This window comes from Ornithorhynchus anatinus, chromosome 1 (genome assembly GCF_004115215.2).
Source record: "Ornithorhynchus anatinus isolate Pmale09 chromosome 1, mOrnAna1.pri.v4, whole genome shotgun sequence".
Classification (NCBI taxonomy): domain Eukaryota; kingdom Metazoa; phylum Chordata; class Mammalia; order Monotremata; family Ornithorhynchidae; genus Ornithorhynchus; species Ornithorhynchus anatinus.
In genome coordinates this window covers 134,012,950-134,028,849 of record NC_041728.1, presented here as the reverse complement: position 1 = coordinate 134,028,849, position 15,900 = coordinate 134,012,950, and the positions used below count along the sequence as shown (strand labels likewise).

Below are 15,900 nucleotides of genomic sequence, written 5' to 3'. Positions count from 1 at the left end.
TGAAGACTCAAGCAGGGAGAGACAGGAGGATGGGAGATGGGGGGGGAGGCTGATGCAATAATCCAATCAGGATATTATCGAGAAGCAGCGTGGCTCAGTGGAAAGAGCCCGGGGCTTGGGAGTCAGAGGTTATGGGTTCGAATCCCGGCTCTGCCACTTGTCAGCTGTGCGACTGTGGGCAAGTCACTTCACTTCTCTGGGCCTCAGTGACCTCATCTGGAAAATGGGGATGAAGACTGTGAGCCTCACATGGGACAACCTGATTATCCTGTATCTCTCCCAGCGGTTAGAATAGCGCTCTGCGCATACTAAGCGCTTAACAAATACCAACATTATTATTATTATGAGAGCTTGTACGAGCACGGTAGCACTTTGGATGGAGTGGAAAGGGCGGATCTTGGCGATGTTGTGAAGGTGAGACCAGCAGGTTTTGGTGACGGATTGGATGTGTGGGGTGAATGAGAGACCGGAGTCAAGGATGACACCAAGGTTGCGGGTCTGTGAGACGGGAAGGATGGTAGCGCCGTCCACAGTGATGGGAAAGTCAGGGAGAGGACAGGGTTTGAGAAGAAAGATAAGGAGCTCGGTCTTGGACACGTTGAGTTTTAGGTGGCGGGCAGACATCCAGGTGAGACGTACTGGAGGCAGGAGGAGATACGAGCCTGGAAGGAGGGAGAAAGAAGAGGGGAGGAGATGTAGATTTGGGTGTCAACGGCGTAGAGATGATAATTGAAGCCATGGGAGCAAATGAGTTCACCAAGGGGGTGAGTGTAGATGGAGAACAGAAGGGGACCAAGAACCGATCCTTGAGGAACCCCTACAGTTAGGGGATGGGAGCGGGAGGAGGAGCCCGCTATCGAGACCGAGAATGAACGGCCAGAGAGATAAGAGGAGAACCGGGAGAGGACGGAGTCCGTGAAGCCGAGGTGAGATAAGGTGTGGAGGAGAAGGGGATGGTCGACGGTTTCAAAGGCAGCTGAGAGGTCGAGGAGGATTAGGATAGAGTAGGAGCCGTTGGATTTGGCAAGAAGGAAGTCACTGGGGACCCTTGATACCAAAAGCTGCGGGACTAATAACAGGGGCTAAATTCTAAGTATTTGGAGTCAAAACTCAGAAAATGACAGAGCACTCAAGAATACGAAACCTCAAAAATGTACGGCCTTATCTGCTCTGCAAAGACCGTTTTGCAGAAGAGGCCTGCCGCCTAATTCACCTGGGGAAATAGCGCTGAAACTTTCTTTAGGCAATAAGTATCAGGTAATAACAGAACAGAAATAACTGTTCCAGCAGACAGGGAGCCTTATCACGTGACTTGGGAGCATAAATGTCAACCATTCAACACATCTTTTTAGGGTTCCAAAGAGTAAATTAGGTCCACATCTCAGAGCAAGGCATCTCGCTACTCCCCAATGCCAGTAAGTTCCTAGTCAGAGGACTGCTGGATTGGTTACTAATGAATATATCAGCGACTCAACATTCCTGGAATCACAGTGACTAGAAGTAGAACTAGAAGCCACGCTGTTTCAATATAATTCAGTTGGTAGACACTTTCCCTGTTCATACTCTAGATAAACACAAGTTTAAACACCAAGGGGGATTAATTAGTATTTATATTTTTATGGAAGACTTTTGGGCTTTTTTTTTTTTAAAAAAAGGACCAATACAAGAGTTTCTTACCAATTTTTAATGTGTTGAATTTGAAAAGAGCATGCTGTAATACTGAAGGAAGGGGAAAAAAAGCTTACTTCATCATTAAGCCAGTGATGATTCTTCAGGGTCTGGATATCCTCACGGGTAATTCGCAATTTGAAAGCACTGCTTAAGACCTCATCCTTCGGACCGTGACCTAGTGCACGACTTATGTCTTTTTCCATGTCCTAAAACATAAAATTCAGAGACTGTCTCTCATTGCTATTTAGGCACTGCCAGACTACATTAAACCCCAATTTTTAATCAAGGAAAGATCTCTTCAGATAACATTTAGGAGCTACTGAATTCTGTCAGAACAAATTCTGATCACGGAGCCAAAGACTTCTTAAAAACTTATGACATAAAATTTCATCCAAACTAATGTACTAGAATGTGTATTCCCTTGATTCTATTTAGTTGCCATTGTTTTTACGAGATGTTCTTGCCCTTGACTCTATTTATTGCCACTGTTCTCGTCTGTCCGTCTCCCCCGATTAGACCGTAAGCCCGTCAAACGGCAGGGACCGTCTCTATCTGTTGCCGACTTGTTCATCCCAAGCGCTTAGTACAGTGCTCTGCACATAGTAAGCGCTCAATAAATACTATTGAATATTGAATGAATGAATATTCCATTAACTTCTCTGTACCTCAGTTTCCTCATGTATAAAATGAGGTTCAAGAATGTGGGCCCCATGAAGGATACGGACCTGTACCTACCCCAGTACTTAGTACGGTGCTTAGCACACAGTAAGCACTTAGCAAATGCCATTAAAAAAAAAATGGATGACAGAGATGCAGAGCAAGTCTATTACTGTCGGTAAATAAGGATGGGAATTTTAGCTTTGGGCTACACTATATTTGCAGAATTATCACGTATAAAATAAAAGGACGGGTGACAAACTAGAAATCTAGTTACGGAGTGGGATTTTTATTGTAGCTCTTATTACCAATTCAAGACTCTCTAAAATTGCGGGAAAAGGAGCCTCCCCTTGATAATTTCCCTTCTTTGATAGAGGCCCAGTTGGCTGACTTTCAAGCTGTTTAGTAGAGCTCATTAAACCCCACCCAGTATAACGAAAGAAGAGTCGGTTAAGAACACAATGTATCTGTCATCTGCCTTTTTTCTTATTTTCATCTGCCCTAAGATGATGTCAAAATTAGGAAGAAAACAGAACAGAAAACCCAACAGATTTTAAAGCCGCAAAGTCCGGACAGACGGAGTGTCGACATCTACCTCTGGCGGACCGACGGCTAAACAAAAACCACCTCGCTTTCAAGTTCTTCTCTCAGAAAAACGCGCGGGCCCGAAGTACAATACGGCTTAGTACCACGGTGAGTTTGGGGAGCTCCTCTGTGCTCTTTCCCTTTTCGGGGCCTGGGCAAATCTGGTCCTTCATCTCCACTACAGATGGTCTCCTCCAGAGCGAAGAGCTTCCACTGTCTAGGCACAGCCGGACCGAAACCTCCTCCGAAAGGTCGGACTCCGCCGGTTGTCCCCTCCTCTGTTGGAAGTACAAGTGCCAGTAGGAAGTAGTAAGTGATAGTAACTGTTGAGAAGCAGTGTGGCCTAGCGGAAAGAGAACGGGCCCGGAAGCCAGAGAATCTGCATTCTCCTCCCGGGTCAGCCAGCAAACCCTTTACTATGATGCTACTCCGGCATAACCTCATTGTGGGCAGCGAATGCGTCGGTTAATTGTTGTATTATACTCTCCCAGGAGCTTAGTACGGTGCTCTGCCCACAGTAAGTGCTCAATAAACATAACCGAATGAATGAATGCTGTGTGACCTTGGGAAAGTCACTTTTTTTCCAATGGTATTTGTTAAGTGCTTAAGCGGCGTGGCTCAGTGGAAAGAGGCCGGGCTTGGGAGCCATGGGTTCAAATCCCAGCTGTGCCACTTGTCAGCTGTGTGACTGTGGGCAAGTCACTTCGCTTCTCTGTGCCTCAGTTCCCTCATCTATAAAATGAGGATGAATACTGTGGGCCTCAGGGTCATCAGGTTGTCCTACGTGAGGCTCACAGTTAATCCCCATTTTACAGATGAGGGAACTGAGGCCCAGAGAAGCGAAGTGACTTGCCCACAGTCACACAGCTGACAAGTGGCAGAGCGGAATTCGAACCCATGACCTCGGACTCCGAAGCCCAGGCTCTTTCCACCGAGCCACGCTGCTTCCCCAAACTGTTAGCGAATCACGCAATCGGAACCCAGGTACTTCTAACTCCCAGGTCCGGGCTCTATCCGCTAGACCACGTTGCTTCAAAGGCCTCGTATATTCGGCAATACCAAAAACGTGGCTGAAACCTATGGACCCATGAATTAATGCCTAATTCGCATAAACCAGAGATTATTTTTAGCTTGGGCTACTCATCCTCTCCCATTGCTTAGAATAAGCAGCTGTAGGCTGTAGACCTCAAACTGTAAGTTCACTGTGGGCAGGAATGTGTCCGTTTATTGTTATACCGTACTCTCCCGAGCACTTAGTACAGTGCTCTGCACAGTAGGCACTCAATAAATACGACCGAATGAATGAATGAATGGGTATTTGGCTTCCAAAGTTTAGCAGGCACCTGGATGGCAGTCCTTCAGCTAAAATGCCAGGCCATCTTTCTTAGAGACGCTAAACCCCCCCCAAAACTTAGTACAGTGCCCGGCACATAGTAGCCCTTGCGATTAGACCGTAAGCCCGTCAAAGGGCAGGGACTGTCTCTATCCGTTACCCATTTGTACGTTCCAAGCACTTAGTACAGTGCTCTGCACATAGTAAGGGCTTACGATTAGACCGAAAGCCCGTCAAAGGGCAGGGACTGTCTCTATCTGTTACCCATTTGTCCATTCCAAGCGCTTAGTACAGTGCTCTGCACATAGTAAGCGCTCAATAACTACTAAATACTACTAGCGCTTAACAGTTACCACAACTATTATTATTATTTTTCTTAAATAAATGGTAAACAATCACACTGTCTAAATCAATAAGTTACTTAAGCTAGAAGTCACTTTAATAGTAGAAGTGATGGTATTTATTGAAGTAACAAACAGGCCGGGAGCCAGAAGGACCAGGGTTCTAATCCCGGCTCCGCCGCCTGTCTGCTGCTGTGTGAGCCGGGGCAAGGCATTTCAGAAGCAGCGTGGCTCCGTGGAAAGAGCCCGGGCTTGGGAGTCAGAGGTCATGGGTTCGAATCCCGGCTCTGCCACTTGTCAGCTGTGTGACTGTGGGCAAGTCACTTCCCTTCTCTGGGCCTCAGTTCCCTCATCTGTAAAATGGGGATGAAGACTGTGAACCCTACGTGGGACAGGGACTGTGTCCAACCCGATTACCTTGTCTCTACCCCAGGATTTAGACAGTGCCATTTGGAGATAATCTGGAGGCCTCTGATTTACTCTCTAAGGAAAGAACAAGCAGAAAGGACAGAAGTAGTTGTGACATCCAGAAAAGGCCTCCTAATACCTAGGGTCAGGTTGGAGAAGCAAGAAACATAACTTCTCTATTTGAAGTACTGATTTTAGCATTTTCTTGGATTGCCTTATATATTATAAATTATTTATATTAATACCTGTCTCCCCCTCTAGACTGTAGGATCGTCGTGGAAAGAGAACACCCGCTAATTCGGTTGTATTGTACTCTCCCAAGCGCTCAGTACATAGTAAGTCCTCAATAAATGCCACTGATTGCCTTGATGCAGTAGACAGTGCGGCAGATAATAATGTAGACTACTCATAAAAGGTTCGACACTTGAAAAGTGAAACGAGATCGGCATAAAAGAGATGAGAGAGAAAAGGCAGCTTCAAAATCTACAATGCTTCTGTGGAAGACAGAACAATTACCCAGATTTTTGGAAAAGTCTGCCTTTTCTCGTGGAAGGAAACGGCATTCTTAAAAGAATTCTTAATCAGAAAGCTCGGTAAGAAATTAAGAGCATATACTTGTAATCCTAATTTTAAAAATACTGAAAGTATATACCAACATAATTTTACAAGAAACTACTTCGGGATGAAAGGATAAAAGATGCAGATTAAAAAAAAATACTTACGCCTTCATTTTCTAATCTCTGTCCAATTGATTTTTCAGGTTCAGGAATTTTTCCCTTCAGATATCTGAAGAAGGGGAAAGAAAGAAATTTAAACTGGGTTCTGAGAGGTAAAAACGCTGTCTGAGTCAATACTATCTTCTCTTAGAATTAAATACCCATCCTTCAACCGCTTCCCTGAGCTATTCCCCAAGACAAATCAAGCCTCCAATATTTCCAGTTTTAAACAGCCAGATCCCTTTTCTGAAAACACAAGACTGGAGTGTACTCTAGCATGATCCTGGTTTGACTCAACACACCCTTCTTATCTTCAGCTTCTCAAATGAGTGGCTGCCGTTATTTGGCCGCACTCTGTGTTTCGCTGACACATCTGAATCACTGGGGTATTCTTTTAACTGCGTACTATGGGCGAAGCACTGTACTAAGCATTGGGTAGACACAAGATAATCAGATCAGACACAGTCCCTGTCCCACATAGGGCTCACAGACTAAGGGGGAGAGAGAAGGGGTATTTAATCTCCAGATGAGGAAACGGAGGCACAGGGAAGTTAAGTGACTTGCCCAAGGTAACAACAGACTAGTCACAGAGCCAGGACTGGAACCCAGATCCCGAGTCCCGGGCATATTCTCTTTCCACTAGGCCACGCCGCTCCTCTGGGTCACTTGGCATGAAGTGATACAGAGGACTGTGGGCCCGGGGACTGAGTCTGAGCTGAATGGATTGTGCGTATGGCGGGAAAAAGCCTGACGGAGTGGATAGAGCACGGGTTTTGGAGTCATAAAGACCTGGGTTCTAATTCCGGCTCCACCACACATCAGCTGGGCGACCCTGGGCTTCACTTCTCTGGGCCTCACCTGTAAAATGGGGATTGAGACCGTGAGCCCCCCGTGGGACGGGGACTGCGTCCGACCCGATGTGCTCGTATCCACCCAGCGCTTAGTACAGTGCCTGGCACGTAGTAAGTGCCTAACAAATACCACGATTATTATTATTATTATGAATGTCCTCCAGTGCTTAGTAAAGTCTTGGCACATGGTACGTGCTTAATGAACACCACAGTTATAATTCTTATTATGGGAAGCTCTTTTTTATTTAGCTTCGACTGCGGCACGTTACCTACATTGGCAGCTGCAATCCTGCAGAAAACAATTCACTTTCCTTCCCATACTTCTACCTTTTTTGAGCCTGTCTCCGTTCACCTCACTACAAAAACACATTTCAAGGTCCAGGGAGTCCAAAAAATCCAACGTGCCCCCATCGACGGAAGCCCCACCCACTCAACCCCCCAGCTACCGCCCTCAACTCTGGCTCCTACATCTTGCTAGTTTGAGAACCCACCTGCACAAAACTACGATTTTCCTTGGTTTTCTTTATTAATGACTAGGATTTTTCAGTAATTCAAGGAGTAGAGAAAATATAAGCTAAAAGATCACGAAGAAATTCTCGCAGTTATGAAAGCAACTCACAAGTGGAACCGCAGTTTACCTGAAGCAGAGAGACGATAATTATAAGCTAGCTGAGGGGTGAGAGCTTTCTTCCTCAGGAAAATCCCTCTCGTGTCCAAATACGTCCTCTCTTCTCTCCATCGCCCCTCGAAACTGGCTTCCTCCCGTCTATATCCCTCTTCCTTTGAATCCGCTGACTCCCCCATCCCCCCGCTTTCACGGCCATCTTTCTGCTTCTTTTTTCCTTCGCTCACTTACATTCATTCAACTCAGTCGTATTTATTGAGCACTTACTGTGGGCAGACCACTGTACTACACAGTTGGGAGCGTAGAAGCAGCGTGGCTCAGTGGAAAGAGCCCGGGCTTGGGAGTCAGAGGTCATGGGTTCGACTCCCGGCTCTGCCACTTGGCAGCTGTGGGACTGAGGGCAAGTCACTTCTCTGGGCCTCGGTTACCTCATCTGTAAAGTGGGGATTAACCGTGAGCCTCACGTGGGACAACCTCGAATACCCTGGATCTACCCCAGCGCCTAGAACAGTGCTCTGCACGTAGTAAGCGCTTAATACCAACATTATCATTATTATTATTACACGATAATAAACAGGCACGTTCACTTCTCCTGGCATTACCCCCCATCACCTCTCCCCAGACTCGGGGAAGCAGCGTGGCTCAGTGGAAAGAGCCTGGGCTCCGGAGTCAGAGGTCGTGGGTTCGACTCCCGGCTCTGCCACTTGTCAGCTGTGCGACTGTGGGCGAGTCACTTCACTTCTCTGGGCCTCAGTTACCTCATCTGTAAAATGGGAATTAACTGTGAGCCTCCCGTGGGACAACCTGATGACCCTGTATTTACCCCAGCGCTTAGAACGGTGCTCTGCACATAGTGAGCGCTTAACAAATACCAACATTATTACTGTAAGTGTGTGACTGGCCACGGCCACGTCTTTCCCTTCACAGTGATGACGAGGTTGACTTCCGAGACGGAGAACGGAGCAGGTGATCCTCCCCTTTCCATCAGAACGACCCGGCTGCTTATTGTGCCGCTTTACTATTTATACTAATCCATTCGATCGTATTTATTAAGCGCTTACTGTGTGCAGAGCACTGTATTTTTATACTAACGTCTGCCTCCGTGACTGCAAGCTCATGGTGGGGAGGGAATTTGTCTGTTATACTGTACTCTCCCAAGAACTTGGTACACCGCTCTACACAGCGTGAACGCTCAATAAATCTGCCTGACCCCGCCTTTCACCCACTTCCAGTCACGAGACCCATCTTCTCCGCTGTGGCCGCTACGGGCAGGGTCAGAGAAGCGGCGTGGCTTAGTGGAAAGAGCAGGGCCTTGGGAGTCGGAGGTTCTGTGCTCGAATCCCGGCTCTGCCACTTGTTAATAATAGTAATGGCATTTGTTAAGCGCTTATTATGGGCCAAGCGCTGTTCTAAGCACTGGGGGGGATACAAGGTCAACAGGTTGTCCCCCGTGGGGCTCACAGTCTTCATCCCCATTTTACAGAAGAGGTAACTGAGGTCCAGAGAGGTGAAGTGACTTGCCCAAGGTCACACAGCTGAGTAGGGGCGGAGCCGGGATTAGAATCCATGACCTCCGACTGCCAGGCCCGGGCTCTTTCCACTGAGCCGCGTAGCTGGGTGACTTTGGGCAAGTCACTTCGCTTCTCTGGGCCTCAGTTACCTCAAGTGTAAAATGGAGATTAAGACGGCAAGCCCCGCAAGGGACAACCTGACAACCTTGTATCTCTACCCCAGCGCTCAGAACAGCGCTTGGCACATAGTAAGCGCTCAACAGATACCCTCCTTATTATTTCAGCTACAGAGACTGAATGGAAGCTGCAATGCCCCCTGTGACATCCACGGGTCCAGATGGCAGAGAATGCCACAAACACCAAGCCGGGCTCTGCCCACTTCCCGGGACCCCCAGCTGGATAGGTGGGCTTTCGGCAAGGGGATACGCCCGCCTCCCGCCTGGGGGGGGGGGGGTCAACCGAGGCGTCCGCGAGAGGTGGGGGCGGTCTTCGCTCTAGCCCCCGCCTCCGCCGTCTCTGGCCCTGGACGTGGAGGGCTCACTGGGCAAAGGTCCGCTGCGTGATTTAATTGCTTCTTTTACAGTTCTGTGTTTAAAGGAAAGCTCCGACCTAATACGCATCCTACAGGCTGTAGTTGCCTGTGCTAAATTTGTCGACTTCTTCATCTGCCCAACTATTTTACAGCAGGCACTTGCGACCAGCGAATCTACCCCGGGGCTAGGAACGGTGCTTGGCACAGAGTAAGCGCTTCAAAAGTACCGTAACGATAACAATAATTATCAACACGTATCTGAAGGGTGTTATTAGGCATTAGGGTGGAATTAGGCACGTCTAGGGCAACATTCCAGCCCAAACGCTGTCCCCTTCCCCAGTCTCCACTGGAATAGCACAACTGTGCTAAAACATCACCAACGCCTATTTCACGTCTTCCCGTACAGGCCATCAGACACTCCTGAGGAAACGAAGAATTACATCGATTCACGGGAGTTCGGCATCGCAAAAAGATGCGTAAAATAACCTCTCTGCTCCCTAGAGCAATAGATTCTTTGATATACGCTTACGTTCCGGGAACCCAAAGCCCCGGACATTTGAAAAAGCCTCCACTTAAGGCAGTCCAGAGGAGATCCTTGAAACTGAAAGGGAGCTGAGTACCTTTTTTCGTTTCTCCCAGCACGAACCGGGCCCCGTGTTTCGGCCCCTCTATCTGGAAGGAAGGACGGGAGAGAAAGAATTAATTTTGGCCAAAGCAAATCACATGCACAATGTGGCTGGCACTCGGTCACTTTCAAAGCGCCAAACACGCTGGTTTCCAGATGGCGAGAAACCATGACGAAAGTCTTATCGAGGATGACGGGGGTCAAAATGAGAAGCAGCCATGGCCTATGGACGGAGCCCGGGCTTGGGGGTCAGAAGGACCCGGGTTCTAATTCCCAGCTCCGCCACTTGTCCGCTGCGTGACCTCGGGCAAGTCATTTCGCTTCTCCGTGCCGCAGACGCCTCATCTGTAAAATGGGGATTAAGACCGTGAACCTCCCGTGGGACAGGCACTGTTGTCCAACCTGATTACTCTGTATCTCTGCTAGTGCTCTGTAGAGTGCCCGGCACATAGTAAGCACTTAGCAAATACCATAAAAATCCCCCCCAAAAAAGTTCCCTAAGGCCACAGCAGCCTTCACTTTTATAGACGTCGACCTGTGAACAATCCCACGTGCTCAGAGCTAACACTTGGTAAGATATAGTGGACCCGAAGCTACCTTACTCAAGGTTTACCAAAGATAAAACATTTTCAGTGAGGGATCTGTCCATTCTGTCAACCTAATCATTCATCTATAATAATAACTAATAATAATAATTATGACACTTGAGTGCTTACTACGTGCCAGGCACCGTACTAAGTAAGCGCTGGGGTGGATACGAGCAAATTGGACACGGTCCCCGTCCCACGTGGGGCTCACAGTCTCGCTTCCCCATTTAAACAGACGAGGTAACTGAGGCCCAGAGAAGTGAAGTGACTCACCCAAGGCCGCACAGCAGACCGGTGGCGCAGCGGAATTAGAACCCGAGACCTTCTGACTCCCAGGCCCGGGCTCCATCCCGTCGGTCACTGCGTCCCGTCAGCTGAGATGCTTCAGTGAACACCGTGGCGTTGGAGAACACTTCAGAACCCGGGGCCGGGCTCTTCAGAAAAACTTCCCCTTTCCAAATTTAAGACTGACCCGGGGACACTCGCAAAATGAAATCGACCCAAGATGGGGGTTGTAATGGTGAACTCACACTGCTTTGGAAGGAACTGGTTTGTTCTCATTCCATGGTAGCGATCTTCTCCCCAGCCACTGCTACTTAATGCTTCCTTGGGATACTGCCGAGGACTTAAAGGAGAGCAGAATGAGACGATCCGACACCAAGAACACTCTTACCAGATTATTCGCCGGCGAGTCCGAAAGCTTCTCATTCATTCTTATTTACCGAGCGCTGTGGGCAGAGCGCTGTGCTGAGCGCTTGGAAAGTACCGCGCGGCAACAACTCGCAAGTACGATTCTCAAGACGGGCTAGACGCATTACACCTCGATTCCCCGCAAACCTCACTGTGGGCAGGGAACATTTCTACCAACTCCGTTGAACCGTCCTCTCCCAAGCGATCAGTACAGCGCTCCGCACCAGCAAGGGCTCAGTAAATACGCTGATGATGATGAGAGAACGCACGCGGTTGTGTCTGAAGAACGTGGGGCGCGGACGACGGCGAACAGCACTGTGCTGCACGCTGAGAAGCAGCGTGGCTCAGTGGAAAGAGCACGGGGTTTGGAGTCAGGGCTCATGAGTTCGAATCCCAGCTCTGCCACTTGTCAGCTGTGTGACTGTGGGCAAGTCACTTCACTTCTCTGGGCCTCAGTTCCCTCGTCTGTAAAATGGGGATGAAGACTGTGAGCCCCACGTGGGACAACCTGATTCCCCTGTGTCTCCCCCAGCGCTTAGAACAGTGCTCGGCACATAGTAAGCGCTTAACAAATACCAACATTATTATTATTATTATTATATAACCCTTTTCCCTGACCCTCTACTGCACTGTGTCCAGACATTTACGTGACGTCGGAAGAACGTTTCCTAGTTCTGGTCAGGGGAAGCTGGACCCAGGACAACCACCCTGCTCATTCTTCTGTACGTAAATCCTACGGCAACTTGTCGGGTAAGCAGCGTGGCTCAGTGGAAAGAGCACGGGCTCCGGAGTCAGAGGTCATGGGTTCGAATCCCGGCTCTGCCGCTTGAGCGGGCGAGTCACTTAACTTCTCTGTGCCTCAGTTCCCTCATCGGTAAAATGGGGATTGAAACTGTGAGCCCCACGAGGGACCACCTGATCATCCTGCATCTCCCCCAGCGCTTAGAACAGTGCTCTGCACATAGTAAGCGCTTAACAAATACCAACATTATTATTATCGATTGTTCTATCGTACGCTCCGTAGAAGGGAGAGCGAGCCGGGGAAAGGGGGACTTAATCAGGGAAGGCCTCATGGAGGAGATGTGGACTCGACGCCGCTTTGCAGGTAGGGAGAGTGGTGGTCTGGTGTACGCGGACGGGGAAGGAATTCGAGGTTGGGGGGACAATGTGGGAAAGCGGTCAGCGGTGAGATAGAGGAGATCAGGGAAGCAACGGGGTGGAGCGGATGGAGCCCGGGCCTGGGAGTCAGGAGGTCGTGGGTTCTAATCCCGGCTCCGCCGCTTGTCTGCTGTGTGACCTGGGGCAAGCCGCTTCACTTCTCTGGGCCTCACTTTCCTCATCTGTAAAATGGGGATTGCGACTGGAAGCCCGACGTGGGCCAGGGACCGTGTCCAACCCGATTTGCTCGTATCCTCCCCGGCGATTTGTACAGTGCCTGGCACATAGTAAGCGCTTGGAGAAGCAGCGTGGCTAAGCGGAAAGAGCCCGGGCTCGGGGGTCGGGTCACGGGTTCGAATGTCGGCTCCGCCCCTTGGCAGCTGTGTGACTGTGGGCGAGTCACTTCACTTCTCTGTGCCTCGGTTCCCTCATCTGTAAAATGGGGATTAACTGTGAGCCTCAGGTGGGGCAACCCGATTACCCTGTATCTCCCCCGGCGCTTAGAGCAGTGCTCTGCACATAGTAAGCGCTTAACAAATACCAACATTATTACTAACAGCTACTAGAATTATCATCATCAGAACATAGCGAGTAAACTGGCACTAGAGGAGCAAAGCGGGTGGGCTGAGCTATAATAGGAGATGAGCGAGGTGCGATGGGACGGGTTAATTGAGGACTTTAAAGCCGAAGGTAAGGAGTCTCTGTTTCACGTGGAGGTGGACGGGCTGCCTGGAGAGGTTTCCTGCGGAGTGAGCGGACACGGACTGACCTTTTTTTAGAAAAATGATCCGTGCATGAGAATGAAGTATGGACTGGAGCAGGGAGAGACAGGAGGCGGGGAGGTAAGCAAGGAGGCAGACGTGGCAGACAGGAGAAAGAAAGATAACTACAAAGGAAAACGCAATTAAAATGTCCTCAATTTGGGGGGAGTCAAATACTTAAGGAACTTAAGCGGGAAATAGAAAATTGCAGACGATGCACAGAGGACCTAACCGCTAAGCAAAACGATCGGAGCGGCGTGGCGTAGCGCATAGGGCACGGGCCGGGGAGTCACGCTTGTCTGCTGTGTGACCTTGGGCAATCGATCAATTGGTATTTACTGAACAGTCACTGCACCGATTCACTGTATTCAACGTAGGGGAAAGTATAATGCGACAGAGTTGGTAGACACAGTTCCTGCCACATGGAGCTTACGGTCTATCCGTTACCGATTTGTACATTTCAAGCGCTTAGTACAGTGCTCTGCACATAGTAAGCGCTCAATAAATACTATTGAATGAAGTGAATGAAGACGGACACTGCAATCAATTTGGGATAGGGGAAATAGTAGAGTATAAGCATAATTACTTAAAGTGATGTGGGTTGGTGTGAGTACCAAAGTGGCTCAGTGGAAAGAGCCCGGGCTTGGGAGTCAGAGGTCATGGGTTCGAATCGCGGCTCTGCCACTTGGCAGCTGTGTGACTGTGGGCAAGTCACTTCTCTGTGCCTGAGTTACCCCATCTGTAATATGGGGATTAACTGTGAGCCTCACGTGGGACAACCTGATTACCCTGTATCTATCCCCGCGCTTAGAACAGTGCTCTGCACATAGTAAGCGCTTAACAAATACCAACATTATTATTATTACTATTATTAACACTGACAAGTGTGTCGGCAATCCAGAAGGGAGAGAGAGTAGGGCAAATAAGGGACTAGCTGGGGAGAGTCTCTTGGAGGAGATGTGATTTTAAGAGGGCTTTGAAGGTGTGAAGACAGGTGGAACGTCAGTTAGGAAGGGGAAGTTCCGGGCCAGAGGCAGGATGATAATTAATTACGGTATTTGTTAATTATTATGGTATTTGTGAAGCACTTACTATGTAATAATAATAATAATTATGGTATTTGTTAAGCTCTATGTGCCAAACAGTGTTCTAAGTGCTGGAGTAGATACAAGGTAATCAGGTTGTCCCACATGGGGCACACGGTCTTAATCCCTATTTTACAGATGAGATTACCAAAGCACAGTAAAATGACTTGCCCAAAGTCACACAGCTGATAAGTGGAGGAGCCGGCATTAGAACCCATGACCTCTGACTCCCAAGCCCGGGCTCTATCCACTAAGACATGCTAGAATTATCTGGGCATCCGCTCTGGAGGCTTGGCCTCCTCCTCGAAAGCTGGCCCCGGCCCCGCCTCAACGGGTCCGGGTTGGGAGGTCCTTCCGCCAGTGCTGGGGTGCTCCGGGTCGGGGTTCCGGGGTTCCGCTGGGCTGGATGCAAGAAAATCAGGTTGGACACAGTCCCTGTCCCACATGGGGCTCACAGTCTCAATCCCCATTTTACAGAAGAGGGAACTGAGGCCCAGAGAAGCGAAACCACTTGCCCAAGGTCACCCAGTAGACAAGCAGCGGAGCAGGGATTCGAACGCGTGACCTTCTGACTCCCTGCCGGGCTCTATCTACTACACTGTGGACATGGGGTTGGAAGCACGATAGATGAGACAGAGGGACAGAGAGTAGGCTGTTGTTAGAGGAGCAGAGTGGGGGTGGGCTGTCGGAGGAAAGAACACGGGAAAGAGCTGATCGAGTGACTTCAAGCTGATTGGCAGGGAGTTTCTATTTGATATGGAGGTGGATGATCATAATTACACTGCTGGTATTTGTTAAGCGCTTACTATGCGCAAAGCACCGTTCTAAGCACTAGGGGAGATTACAAGGTGATCAGGTTGTCCCACGTGGGGCTCACAGTCTTCCTCCCCATTTTACAGATGAGGTAACTGAGGCAAAGAGAAGTTAAATGACTTGCCCCAAGTCACACAGCTGATAGGTGGCGGAGATGGGATTAGAACCCATGACCTCTGACTCCCAAGCCCGGGCTCTTTCCACTAAGCCACACTGCTTCTCTAAAGGCAACCACTGGACGGTTCTGACAAGTGGGGAGACGTAGACCGAATGACTGAAAAATGATCCAGGGAGCAGAGCTGCTGGAGAAGGTTTTAAACAGGATGCAGAGAGGTCAATGAATCCATCGGTGGAATTTATTACGTTCTCACTGTGTGCAGAGCACTGTACTAGACCTCGGGTGAGTACGACGCAAGAGTCGGCAGACAGGTTCCCTGACCACAACCTTACAGTCTGGACAGAGGAACGGACGTTAAAATAAATTATGGATATGGATATTTATGTTAATAATGTTGGCATTTGTTAAGCGCTTACTATGTGCCGAGCACTGTTCTAAGCGCTGGGGTGGACACAGGGGAATCAGGTTGTCCCACATGGGGCTCACAGTCTTCATCCCCATTTTACAGATGAGGGAACTGAAACACAGATAAGTGAAGCGACTTGCCCACAGTCACACAGCTGGCAAGTGGCAGAGCCGGGATTTGAACTCATGACCTCTGACTCCAAAGCCCGGGCTCTTTCCACGGAGCCACGCTGCTTCTCTACTTACGTTTTGGGCTGAAGGGCACCCAAAGGGCATAAATGACGGAGACGGGAGGGAGAGTAAGGGGAAATGAAGGCTTAGTCACGGAAGGCCTCTCGGAGGACACGTGATCTTTGGAAGGTCAGAAAAGAGGTCGACGCAGTAGTTGGGATACGATGAGTGCTCCATCGGCCCCGTGGCACGGACGG

General features: G+C 49.2%; 1 protein-coding gene across 1 annotated transcript in view; it reads right to left on the bottom strand.

The window, feature by feature from the left end:
- Positions 1–15,900, bottom strand: part of SENP2 (SUMO specific peptidase 2) — a 70,586-nt gene that overhangs the window by 12,213 nt on the left and 42,473 nt on the right. Inside the window, exons 8-12 of the mRNA XM_029068154.2 lie at positions 10,973–11,067; positions 9,851–9,902; positions 5,718–5,781; positions 3,018–3,191; positions 1,746–1,877 (exon numbers count right to left, since the gene is read on the bottom strand). Coding sequence (XP_028923987.1) covers positions 1,746–1,877; positions 3,018–3,191; positions 5,718–5,781; positions 9,851–9,902; positions 10,973–11,067 — 517 coding nt within the window. The remainder of the gene's footprint in view (positions 1–1,745; positions 1,878–3,017; positions 3,192–5,717; positions 5,782–9,850; positions 9,903–10,972; positions 11,068–15,900) is intronic.